The sequence below is a fragment of the Trachurus trachurus genome (genome assembly GCF_905171665.1).
Source record: "Trachurus trachurus genome assembly, chromosome: 3".
Lineage (NCBI taxonomy): Eukaryota > Metazoa > Chordata > Actinopteri > Carangiformes > Carangidae > Trachurus > Trachurus trachurus.
The window spans coordinates 37,664,849-37,678,090 of record NC_139893.1 but is presented as its reverse complement, the minus strand read 5'-3'; the positions used below and the strand labels follow the sequence as shown (position 1 = coordinate 37,678,090).

At 41.9% G+C, this 13,242-nt stretch overlaps 1 protein-coding gene across 1 annotated transcript in view; it reads left to right on the top strand.

The window, feature by feature from the left end:
• Positions 1-13,242, top strand: part of arnt2 (aryl-hydrocarbon receptor nuclear translocator 2) — a 108,627-nt gene that overhangs the window by 21,068 nt on the left and 74,317 nt on the right. The window contains exons 3-5 of the mRNA XM_083995467.1: positions 3,686-3,733; positions 7,773-7,986; positions 8,908-9,121. Of these exons, the coding sequence (XP_083851593.1) occupies positions 3,686-3,733; positions 7,773-7,986; positions 8,908-9,121 (476 nt within the window). The remainder of the gene's footprint in view (positions 1-3,685; positions 3,734-7,772; positions 7,987-8,907; positions 9,122-13,242) is intronic.

Sequence of the window (13,242 nt, the reverse complement as noted above, 5' to 3'; positions counted from 1 at the left end):
AAAAACATCCAAATACCTCCATGCTGCTCGTATGTAATGTCCGTCTTGTATTGAAGCCCCGAAATGCAAAATTGCGTCAAATTTGGACGAACTGGGAAGAGGACGGAACCTGGTTCGTCCAAATTTGACGAACTGGGAAGAGGAGCTTCGAGAAGCTTCCGCTACAAACAAGCTTGAAATATAGACTTATTAAATTTTTTTCGGAACAATTTCGCATTTCGGGGCTTCAATACAAGACGGACATTACATACAGTATGGAGGTATCTGGATGTTTCATAGTGTGTGTTTTGGAGAATTCCAAGTGAACTCTATCCACCACCATTATATGAAAATCCGTTGCCAACCGGACCCCCCTGGAACTCTAAAAGCGTTTTGATGACTCTCAAAGTTTCCCAAACCCTTCCTTGGCATGACGCTGAGTAGAAAATTGGTGAATTATGCATTTTGGTTGAAGTATGCCTTTAACTTGGTTTCTTGGATTTGTTCATGTTGTGAAATCATGTGGGCGCAGTGATGAGCTGGATTTCTCTTGACTACCTTGTTTTTCTCCAATATACAGTGTACACGTGACTGTTTTTCTCTCTGTCTACTTGTGTGAGCATGAAGAGCAGCGTATACGTGCTCTGTGTGACCTCGATATTATGGAGGATGAATTTCACTTTCTGTTTCAGTGCCCTCTGTGTAATGAACTGAGGAAATACATGTTCAGGTGAAGAACCCTGACTTCTCTTGGATGTCTGAGTGTGATATGTTGAACTGGTTTTTCAAGGAGGAGATCCAGGTCCAATGACACTTAAATAAACAAATCAACCAATCAAAAGCCTGAGAGAAGGCTGAGGGTGGACACAGTAACAGCTGAGCTCAGGATAAAAGCATGTAGAATGATGAGTGTTTAATAATAACTCTGTCTGAGGTGAAACCAGACCTGAAACTAACATCAAGTCCCCTGTAAAGGTCTAAATAAGAGCTGAACACTGGACTGTTATTCAGACACAGTGGTGGTGAGTGAGGCCCTGTCTGTGCATGTGGTGCAGTCATTGCTCATGTAGCTGGAGCCGTGCTGATGCTACTGCTGTGAGTCAAGGCTGAACTGCCTCTTCCTCTTTTTATGCAAAAGAGAGAAAAGAAAAGTTATATTAAATCAACACTAAAACCTTAGACTGAGGCGAACAAAACCCCTAACCACGACCCAAATCAAAACCACAGCCATAGCAACAGCAGTGAGAACATATAAGTAGAGCAAAACAAACTGTTGGCCATCTCTGTTTCCCCTTGTTCTGCTTCTTATTTACATTGACAGTGTTCTGTGCAGTGCAGCTCTTAAAGGGATAGTTCAACATTTTGGCAAATTCTTTTATCACCATAATCCCTGTAGTCTTAGGAGTAGGTTCATTACCTTTAATTGTCGGTGCAAGCTGTTTTTAGATCGGCGGGGCAGAGACGCAAGCTGCTCAGCTAACACAACGGAGACGCACGGTACTTTCGTCTTTCCCTTATCAAACTAAATACACAATCCAACAACTCCAAACACAACACAGCAAATACTCAGAACTACTATAGTGTGGTGAATGTTCAGGTCACAACTTGCCCATGAGTGTTTTGGAGTTGTTGGATTGTGTATTTGATGAGTTTGATAGGGAAAGGGAAAGAGCTTGTGGCTCTGCTCCGCCGTTCTAAAAACAGCTTGCACCGGCAATTAAAGGTAACAGACCTACTCCTAAAACTATAGGGATTATGGCAATAGGTGAATTTGCTTATTTGTTGAACTATCCCTTTAAGAGTCCTATACAATCCTTCTCAGCTGATTTTGACCATTACTGAATACTTTTGATTTTGTCTTTATATACCACATAAAAAAAGAAAAAGTTTACCATACTCATGTTCTCCTTTCAGCACAACTTCTGTGACCACAACCTCTATGATCTGACGATTATTTTTTTCACTTTAACCTACTTTATGATTTGAACACTTTTTTTCCATTTTGTAAAATTTGATGAATATAATATTGAAAGCAATGCAACGCCCATCCTGTCTCACTTTTATGCTCAGATAAATATTCTTGTACTATCAAAACTGTCATATCTCTGGTTTTACTGGTCTATCAAAAACATGGAGAGAGTTTCAAATCTTCACTCTGGAGTGAAGTTGACAGCAGCTCTCCAGGTCACCTAGTTATGGAAACATGAATTAACATGAACATCTCAACAAATAGCTTCATGATGGCTTCTCTGGAGAAAACACAACTACAACAAAACTGGTTTTAGAGGAAACAACAGAGGCAAAGACAGTGAAACCTCGCTGCTGGCTGCTCATCGCTATCCTTCTCCTACAATCAGGTTCAGGAGCCTTTAAAGTCTTTTTTACTGTAGCTGTAGGAACACCTTCATGTTATCTGCCCCTCTCCATCTCCGTCACTCCTCTCTGTTATCATGACTATCAGGTTGGCACTCCAGTTCCTGTACAAGCCAACAGTCCATTGAGACAGTACTGCAGCCCACTGACTCTGCTCTCCCTACAGAGTCGACACTGTTCTGCTAAGCAACGACTGATTATTTCAAAATGCTGTAAAGCCCCATAATACCACCATGCTGTTCACTTTCATGCACGCCTGCTCCTGAACTGCTGCTCTCTGTTTTCATCTGTTCTCCTGTCACACACACAGACTCTTTTTATACTTTTTCTTTATTCCACTTTGGTTCACAAAATTTACTTTATATGTCAGTAGTGCACAGGTGTATTTTTTCCCCCTTTTTCTCCCCACGCAATGTTATGTTACCCTTACAAACCAATTATGTTATGTTATGTTAAGTTTATTTATTTGATATGGACATCACAAATACATTGAGACTGTTCCAGTGGACAGACCAGATGCTTTGCTTGATTGTGTTTAGCACAAGTGCTAATTTTCAACACCAGTCCATAGGTGTTTGCATTAAAGGGACAACGAGGAGTTTTGGAAAGCAAAGTGTTTTCACACTACATTTATGAGCCTCCGCGCACCGTGAAATTCTTTGACCGGCGCAAGACAGACTCATGTTTTCATTCATCAAGAATTAAAGTCAGAGGTTCGAAGACGATCACATACCGTCGTAGTTTCCACTATAAACGGCGATTCGGCGGCGTTATTCTCATGACTCGCCGCAAAACCGAAAGTAAAGAAATGTTGGTCGGCTCGACCAGCATTTCCACCACCACTAATAATAACAAAATAACGATAGAGACAAAATGATATATTTATCGAAAATGGGCCCATTAACAAGTGTGGGTAGCGTAGATTCATTCACATTAATATGAGACTTTTTTATTGTCGCGGAATTTTTCGTTCTGCCGACGGAGAAACTCCTCGTTGTCCCTTTAATTACTAACAAATTCATATGAAATGAAATGATTAAATCATATATGGATGGATATGGATATATGTATATGTGTATATGTAAATATATATATTGTTTTTATGGTTAGTTTATTCTAACAGAGATAGACAAAATATCAACAAAACACCCGGAAACAATATAATCATAAAAGTTCTAAATTAATTTACATTTGATCAAGTGAAATAAGAGCAAAAATCAGCAGGGGATCAAATACTTATTTTCCTCACTGTATGTACAGTGGTCATGAGAGAGCTCTGTCTGCTCTCAGTGTAAGAGAGTTAGTAACTGTGTTTCCTGTGCTTGTTCCTCAGAATGGACTTTGACGATGAAGACGGAGAGGGACCTAGCAAATTTTCAAGGTGAGAACAATGACAGCAGGTAGGAGTGACTGACCCTGTCTGAAATGTGTTAGAGGATCACACAGTTCCTGTCTCTGGGAATCAGTGGGTATGATCGATTAACAGAAATGTAAAAACTGAGCGAATACTGTGCATGGCCCTGTCAAACAGAAACATGTTTATGTTAGATTAAAAGGGTAAATTAAAAATGGAACCCTGCAGATATCCTATGTTTGTAACATTGACCTCATGACTTTTGATTTGCCTCCATCAAAATTCAGCTCTGTTGTGTTTACTTCTTTCAAAAAGAGACTCAAGTCTGTCACTTCATCACAACTGTCCTCTCACCTTTAATTTATCTCAACTTGTTTTTTGCTTTTCTTCTCACATTGTGGAGTGTGTGCGCGTATGTAGGATGTACAGTAAGTGCTTTGTGTCTGAGGCTGGCGACATGGCAGTGGATTTTGTTTCTGGCTAATTTGAAGTGGTGGCTGGTTTGGAGGAGGAGGTGCCCTCTGCTGAACACAGGAAGAACTGCAAGCCTTAATAATGGACAGCAGCAGTACATGTACAGTACAGGACCGCTGGGTGTTTGCACTGGGGAAAGGGTTTAAGAAGGGTTTACCATGGTACACACACTCCCTATGAATAGATTAGATGGGTCACTGCTGTTTCCCAGAATCATTTATTTGTTGTAAAGCACATTTCTTGTAGAGAAGTTCCTATAACAACTATAATATAAACAACACACATATTATTTGTGTTATCTTCTGTATTCATTTATACCCAGTCCAAAATATTTTAGGGGTGTTTAGCGGAAGGACGGTATGTAAATTGCTCAAATTCTTGTCTGATTCCGATTAAATCCAGACACCAAGATACACATAATCCCATTACAGACAACTGCACTACCAAGAAAAATAAATCATGATTCTGTCCACAATTTTGGTGTCTGAACTGAAGCAGTTCATTTTTTTTAAAATGAATTTGAACAATTAAAATATAGTTTTAGGTTAATTTCACCTTTGAATTCAATACAGAGTGAATTTCTGAAGCCAATCACCTGATTGAAATGTCAAAAAATAAAAAAAATGTGAAATATTTTAAATATATGTTCAATCAAGGTTAGGTTTTATTCATTTGCTCCCGATATTGAAATACATATTTCTTCCCCCCAGTTTGACAGTCAGACAGATTGTACATAAACTGTATTTATATAAACCAGTTTGTATCTAAGATAGCATTATGCTAAATCATATATCAGTGAAATAACATAGGCCTGAGTTTGCTCTGAGTCTAGTGATGACACCTCGTCTCAAGCTGTTTAAGTTTGTTAGTTAATGTGATGAAATTATCTGAGAAGAGCAGTTCTGAAAAATAAAGTGTGAGGAAAACATAGTTAAATCATGTCCTCACTCTCTATCACTGACACTGACCACCTACCCGTTCAGTTTTTTTTCTCATTTCGTTGTCATCAAACTTTAAACCATCGACCGTCACGCATTAATCAACACATGAAAACCATTGGATGTGCTGAGTGTGGAGGGTGAAGCTGCTCTGTAGGGATCTTCATGGCTTTACATGCTGTGTCCTCTCTTCTCCGCAGGTATGATGATGATCAGATTCCTGGTGGAGATAAGGAGAGATACGCCAGGTAGGCCTAGCCAGCTGGGGCCGCACAGGATGTTCCACTGACTCAGGGACCGACAGGCTGCACAACCCGCACACCTCAAACCTGTTCTGAGACATAATAATAAAAATACAAACCCTAACAAGGCTTCTTTAAAGGGATAGTTCAACATTTTGGCAAATTGGCCCCTTGCCATAATCCCTATAGGTGCAAGATATTTTTAGAACAGCGGAGCAGAGCCGCGAGCAGCTCAGAGCTACGCTATGGAGGCTAATGGGATTTCTTGGTTTCCCTCATCATAACTCATCAAATACACAATCCAACAACTCCAAAACGCTCTGGTGGACAAGTTGTGACCTGCACATTCACCACGCTACAAGCTAACAACAGAACGTTACGAGACAGAGTTGTTTTCGAGGCAAATTCATGCAAAACCGCTGATTTTCTGGCAAGCAGTCTCTGCATTTGTCTCGAAAACAACTCTGTCTCGTAACGTTCTGTTATTATCTCGTAGCGTGGTGAATGTGCAGGTCACAACTTGTCCACCAGAGCGTTTTGGAGTTGTTGGATTGTGTATTTGATGAGTTTGATGAGGGAAACCAAGAAATCCCATTAGCCTCCGTAGTGTAGCTCTGAGCAGCTCACGGCTCTGCTCTGCCGATCTAAAAATAGCTTGCACAGACAATTAAAGGTAACAAACCTACTGCTAAAACTATAGGAATTATGGCAATGGGCCAATTTGCCAAAATGTTGAACTATCCCTTTAAAAAAAATTGATCAATATAAGTGTGAGCCTTTATTCAGAAAAGAGAACAATCCAGCCTCTTACAAGTTTGCTGCTGGTTTTAGCATGAACATGCAGGTAGTTCTACATAATTAGGAGGCAAAGACAGAATAACTGTCCTGTTACAATAACACAACAAGTTACAAATACAATCTCAAAAAAAAAAAAAAGGTTTATATACTGTATATTGGTTAATTAGAACTGATTTATTTGCTGGTTAGCGTTTGTGATCAATATGAACATTTCTATCAAACCAGCCTGTGATGAGGGAGTTTAGTCAACAGGTTAGTTGGTTGTTAGTTGCATTTTTATTGTTTCCTTCAGGAGAAATTTGTTTTGGACACAAGAGAATATCACATATAGCACATCACAAAACACAAAAATACAAAACACACACAAAGGAGAGAAGAAAAAAAAAGAAAAGAAAAACGTTTGTTTACATATAGCAAAGATTCCATCGACCATCGACCACCAAACTAGAAATGCAGCTGTTCCCTCCTTCCTTCAGGAACAGCGGGGTTGTTTGAGTCTAAACACACCCAGTGATGCTGTCGTGATGTCACATGAGCACAGGCCAGATCTGTGTCGACAGCCGTGAAACCTGCAGCTGAACCTGCTGCGTCCTGCCTGACGGAGCTGGGGACACGGCTACAAGATAGAGCGTTGTTTGATTCTTCCTCCTCGATAAAAAAAAATAACATTGGAGGAGAAACATGTACTCTTCTGGACTTCAAATTCATTTTTTTTTGGCACGAGAAAAGAGCATCACCCTAAAAGCTGCAGTATTGAGATAATTTAATAATTTGCAACTTTAGACATCAGTGGAAATAGTCTGTTTTGATTATCAGCAGGCGCAGTAGAGAAGGCATCTCTACACTGCAAAAACTCAAATATCTTACTAAGAATATTTGTCTTATTTCTAGTCAAAACAAATCTCATTATACTAAAAATAAGACTCATCACATAAAAAGTAGCTTGTTTTTAGGCACTTTTTACTTCTTTCAAGCATATTTTCACTTGAAATAAGTAGAAAAATCTGATAGTGGAGCAAGTTTTTCTTCCTTATTATGAAAACTTGCTTTCACTGGAAGGTTTTTCTGCTTATTTCAAGTGTAAATTTGTTTGAAACAAGTGAAAATGTTCATTTTTAGGTGATGAGTCTTATTTTAAGTGGAAAGAGATTAGTTTTGACTAAAATGAGACATTTTGACAAGAAATAAGACAGATATTCTTGGAAAGATTTTGAGTTTTTGCAGTGTAAAAGCCTTCTTCTCTTGCCATATGAGTGAACGTGCCTTCAGTCAGTAAGGTCAGATTTGACACGGCTGGCTGCCGTGTGTTGTAAACATGTAATTTTCCCTCAGAGAGAAAAAAAACCAACAGCTACATGTCAGTGTGAAAGCGAGCAGTCGACGTGCAATTCCATTCACTTGTTTCTCCAGCGTTGATGACAGTTTATTACAGATGTTGTCAGACGCTGTGGTAAAAACCCTCCTGTTAGCGTTTCACTGCAAGACTGAAACAAATCACACTCACACTCCAGGAACACCGACGTAGCCTGCTGTGACTTGTTGGGTGGTGATGGAGAGAGATGCTGATCCGATGCATCGTATCTGGATGCATCTAACTGCTCCTCTCTGTTTCAGAGAGAACCACAGTGAGATCGAGCGGCGCCGACGCAACAAAATGACGCAGTACATCACCGAGCTGTCGGACATGGTGCCCACCTGCAGCGCCCTCGCCAGGAAACCCGACAAACTGACCATCCTGCGCATGGCCGTGTCCCACATGAAATCCATGAGAGGCACCGGCAACACGTCCACCGACGGAGCCTATAAGCCCTCCTTCCTCACCGAGCAGGTAGCGTTGCGCTTTGACACCAAGCACACACATGCACCACTGATATACAGGATACAGGATTGGAAAGGCAGGTGCAGAAAGAAATAAGTGTCTGTCTTGTTGTGGCAAACTAAGACCATGTCCACACGTAAACGCAAACGGCCGGAACGCAATACTTGCCTATGTGTTTGGGCCTGTCATCCACACCTAAACGCCGTTTTTGGTCCTTAAAAACAAATATTTTCTAAAAAAAAAGGCCTTCTGGGCAGTAGACTTTTCAAAAGGCCGTTTTCGCGTTTACGTGTGGAGAAGGAAAACTGAGTTTTTGGTTGCACAGGGGGCTGGACCGGGGGAGTGGGCTGATGTTTGCCGAGACACCGGCAAGCTCTGGGCGCCGGGTAGCATGTTGCTGCTGGAGAAGCAGGTCAGCAGAGCTGATTGGTTAATTCTTATCACATGACATGCGGTGTGCTTGCTGCATGCGTGTCACACCAAACGTGCGCCGCCACGGCGTCACTTTGGGTTGTGACACTGTGAAAGTAATGGACATTGTGCGCGCAAAAGACGCTCCATTTGAACAGAAAAGTGTGACGGTAGTCATGGAAACAGTAAACAGAGATCAGACCGGAAGTACGCTTTAGTACTCCGGGGTTCACTGTGATTGGTCAATGCATTTTTTTAAAAGTCGAAATTCTACCGCCGCCTGCTGGTGTGGCATGCAATGCACAGCGTTTAATTGCGTTTTTTGTGTTTACATGTGGACAGATTTTTGGTGTGGATGTGAATTGTTTTGGAAACAGAGGAGGGACATACTCCGTTTCATTAGAACCATAAACCAGTGAATGCCTTCATCGATGAATGTAGAACCACATACAGCTGATCATAAACACAGTCCACCTACAGCTCCTGATGCACCTAATGTATCTTTTGTACTCCCCATAGGAACTCAAGCATCTGATTCTGGAGGCGGCCGACGGCTTCCTGTTCGTGGTTGCCGCGGAGACGGGCCGGGTGATCTACGTGTCGGACTCGGTGACGCCGGTGCTGAACCACCCCCAGTCGGAATGGTTCGGCAGCACTCTGTACGAACAGGTTCACCCCGACGACGTGGACAAGCTGAGGGAGCAGCTCAGCACCTCGGAAAACTCCATGACAGGTAGAGAGAGAGAGCTGGCACTGATACTTCTCCTCCAGCTCAGTGTTGGACTTTTTTTCTGCTTTGGTTTAAATCACCAAGGGGCTTGGTTTTAAAACAAATATACCTGTTAATGTAATACCTCCAGAGAGAATCAAGTGCAGCCTCGTCCTGTTTTATACTCAAACTCAGGCTGTAGAAGAGCTCAGAGTGAAATCAGCCTGCAAGTTATAGTTTAGTGGTGAGCATTTTATTTCTGCGTTTAGTATTTAGGATTGAAGCATCATGATGTGCTTCATTAGTGCTCATTTTAGAGTTCAGTAGGGTTCATTCATTTTCTGTAATCCAAGACAAAGTAAAAATACGGTGGCCCCTGAGGGAACCAGAGAGACGCTAACCTCCTTTTCAGGTCAGACATTTTTAGTCATCACATCAGGTTCAATTCCATCACACGTCCATGTAAAGTATGTTAATGTGCCAGGACCCTGGGAGGGGCTCAGTGGTAAAGGAATGCACCCAGATTTAATGAAAAGTTTCCAACTGTGCTTTTTCCTGAAAAAGTCTAGAACTATGATCACAGAAAGAAAACTTATTCAGCTTCAAATATTGTATATCATAAATCAATTCTCACTTTTCCAGTGATCTGAATAAGTTCCTGCTGCTGCAGCTACTGTCTGGTCCTCTCATGCACTCTAGTGACCATTCTTGTTATCAGTTCTGTGGATTTCTTATGTCTGCACAGTAAAGCAAGAGTATTTTGTACATTTTGCATGATGATGAAAAGCAAAGTCTTGTCATATCGAAGGAGACGGAGCGCAGGCCCAGTTTAACCCCTGAGGGTGCATCAAGACTCCTACACTGAAATGCAATATAAATTAAAACAATATATAATAATAACTTTATTTTTATAGCACGTTTACAAAGTGCTTCACAAAACAACATATATGAGGCAAGTCACAAATGCCATTAAACCATAAGAGATACAGCAACACAGGTAATACTGTACAATAACCCAACAACAAATTGAGACCCCTGTTTCCTCAAATTAAAATACAGGATGCAGTTAAAATAAGGGGGGGTATACATGATAAAAAAGATACAATGATATAAGAAAAGATGGGAGAAAAGAGTTAAAGGTGTGAAATCAAAGAAAGAGCGTCTGAGTAAAACTGTGAGAAAAAAATGGATGATGATGATGATGATGGAAGAAAAGGATGACATCACATAAAAGCAAGTCTGTAAAAGTGGGTTTTAAAGGGACAACGAGGAGTTTCTCCAGCAGCAGAACGAAGAATTCAGCGACAATAAAAAAGTCTCATATTAATGTGGATGAATCTACGTTACCCACACTTGTTAATGGCTCCATTTTCGATAAATATATCGTTTTGTCTCTATTGTTATTTTGTTATTATTAGTGGTGGCAAAAATGCTGGGCGAGCCGACCAGCGTTTCCTTACTTTAGGTTTCGCAGCGAGTCATGAGAATAACGCCGCCGAATCGCCGTTTGTGGTCGGAACTACGACGGTATGTGATCGCCTTCGAACCTCTGAATTTAATTCTTAATGAATGAAAACATGCGTCTGTCTTGCGCCGGTCAAAGAATTTCACGGTGCGCGGAGGCTCATAAATGGAGTGTGAAAACGCTTCGCTTTTCCAAAACTCCTCGTTGTCCCTTTAAGAAGAGATTTAAAAGTCAACACTGAGTCCGCACACCTTATCTCCTTCATAGCGGAAAGCCGGAAATATTGCATGCTGTGCAGAGCTTACGTCTCTGCCCCACTGATCTAAAAACAGCTTGCACCGGCAATTAAACCTACTCCAACTATAGGGATTATGGCAATGGGCGAATTTGCAAAAATGTTGAAAACCATTTGAAAGGCTGTATGAGATGTTTACAGTGAGATGAGGCTGCTCTGAGAACAAATGGAAGTGGAGGATCCAGTGAGGTCTCAGCCTCTACTAGTTTTACCCAGGCTATATATATATATATATATTTATACACTAAGGCCATTCCAGGTTTAGACATACTCTTTTATGTTTTTATGTTACATGATAATTGCAGCTTCACCACTGTGTTCAAAGGCTGAACTTATAAATATAAGATTGTGAGACATGCCCATTGTGCTCACTAGAGGGCAACCCTGCCTTGTTAATCCCTTCCTGCTCCACGCTGCTCCGGAGGCTCCGGAGGCTCCGCAGCATCTCAGCATCTCAGCGGAGCCTCTGCGTCTCTATCTGTCCGTCCGCCCGTCCGTCTGACCCCGGAGGGCCCACTCTCAACCTCCCTGAATACCCAGCAGGCCAGTCAAATCCACATAACACAGTAATCTCCATGTAGAGCTGTGACAGATGAAAATACACTCATGAGCACGAACCCATACACAAGCCCCCCCCCCCCTCCCTGATGAAGCCTTTGAAGTCCCGGCTCTTCTCAGAGTTAAGTTTCATTCAGTGGAACCAAAGCAGTATGTTCTGGAGGCTCTGCTCTGCTCTGCTCTGCTCTGCTCTGCTCTCCTCTGCTGCTTCACTGTTTGAACTTTGTTGTGCGCCTGCTCAGGGACTGTGTGTGTTTTTCCAGCGACTCGTTGTGGAAGGACTGAACAACATAAACGAGCAAGAAGTGGAACAAGTGATTGTTTCCTTCGAAGCAGTTGTTGCTGTCTGTAATTCGCTCTGGGAATAATAAGTGAGTTAGAGTTTTGGAATCTTTTGAGGGCAGAGAGTTTGCGGTGGTCTGTGATTTTCCCAGCGTTTGATATTTGCTTCATTTTTCTGGAGCTCAAACAGGCCCTGTTCTCACTTCAGTGGCCTGCGTTTACAGCTTTCATGACATTGTTTTTGTGGCTCGGCAGCTCTCTCTGTGAGGTTAGATGAAATTAACTAAAAGAGAGTGTGAGAATGGACCTACCGACACCTCCACAGCCAGGAAAGTGAGCACCACTCTCAGTTTGAAAGGCTGTTCATTCCCTGGTGTGAAGAAAAAAAAACACACCACTGTCAGTAACGATTATAAAAACTTTATTACCCCTGGTTTCCAGCAGGGGCAGCGACACCGAGTCTTTTTTTTTTTTTTTGACGGAAGGCACGTCAAGCTGCACAGACGTGATCTAGCCGGACGGGAAGTCGGACACAGGAACGGCATGGAGCTTTCAAAGTAAAGCATGCTGTGCAGTCTCCCGATCCTATGTCACATCACTACATCAATGCCACAGCGGATGACAGGTGATCAAGTAACAAAATACAAAATATGACGCTGGGGTGTGTGAAGCCGTGCAGAAGAGAGGGTTATGTAGCCGTGATGTGTCATATGGAGTCGTGATTCAGTCATAAGTCATAGTGACACACTGACTGCACAACTGTTGGCAATAGAGGAGATCAGTTTACATGTTCCCAAGAGAGCTGGAAAAAGGAAAACTGAAGTACTTTATTTGGTTCCTGTTTCATTGGATTGGTGTTAAAGGGGTAGTTCACCCAAAATTAAAATGTATCCGTGGCTTCTCTGAGTTACAGGGGGTCTCGGCGTAGCAGTGCATGTCCATATAACGGTTGCAAATGGATACCAACTGTCTTCGTAACAAAAAGACACACCAAAAAACATCCAAATACCTCCATGCTGCTCGTATGTAATGTCCGTCTTGTAGTGAAGCCCCGAAATGCGAAATTGTCCCGAAAAAAATGTAATAAGTCTATATTTCAAGCTTGTTTTGTAGCAGAAGCTTCTCGAAGCTCCTCTTCCCAGTTCGTCAAATTTGGACGAACTTGGAAGAGGAGCTTTGGATGTTTTTTGGTGTGTCTTTTTGTTACAAAGACAGTTGGTATCCATTTGCAACCGTTATATGGACATGTACTGCAACGCCGAGACCCCCTGTAACTCAGAGAAGCCACGGATAACTCTGAAACTTGAATTTTGGGTGAACTATCCCTTTAATTGCCCTGTAAATATACTGATATTCAAAGGAGAGCAGAGCAGTCGGCGCTTACAAGTACACATCATTTAGTGGTAGATCTCTAAGTCTCTTTGTCCATGGACCAGGAAGCACCATCACTGTCCAAACACTATGAAAGCATCAGTGAGCTACGGTGCTGCACTGATGCACAGACAGAGAAGTTGATGGGCTAACACCGGTGCCAGCTGTTACTCT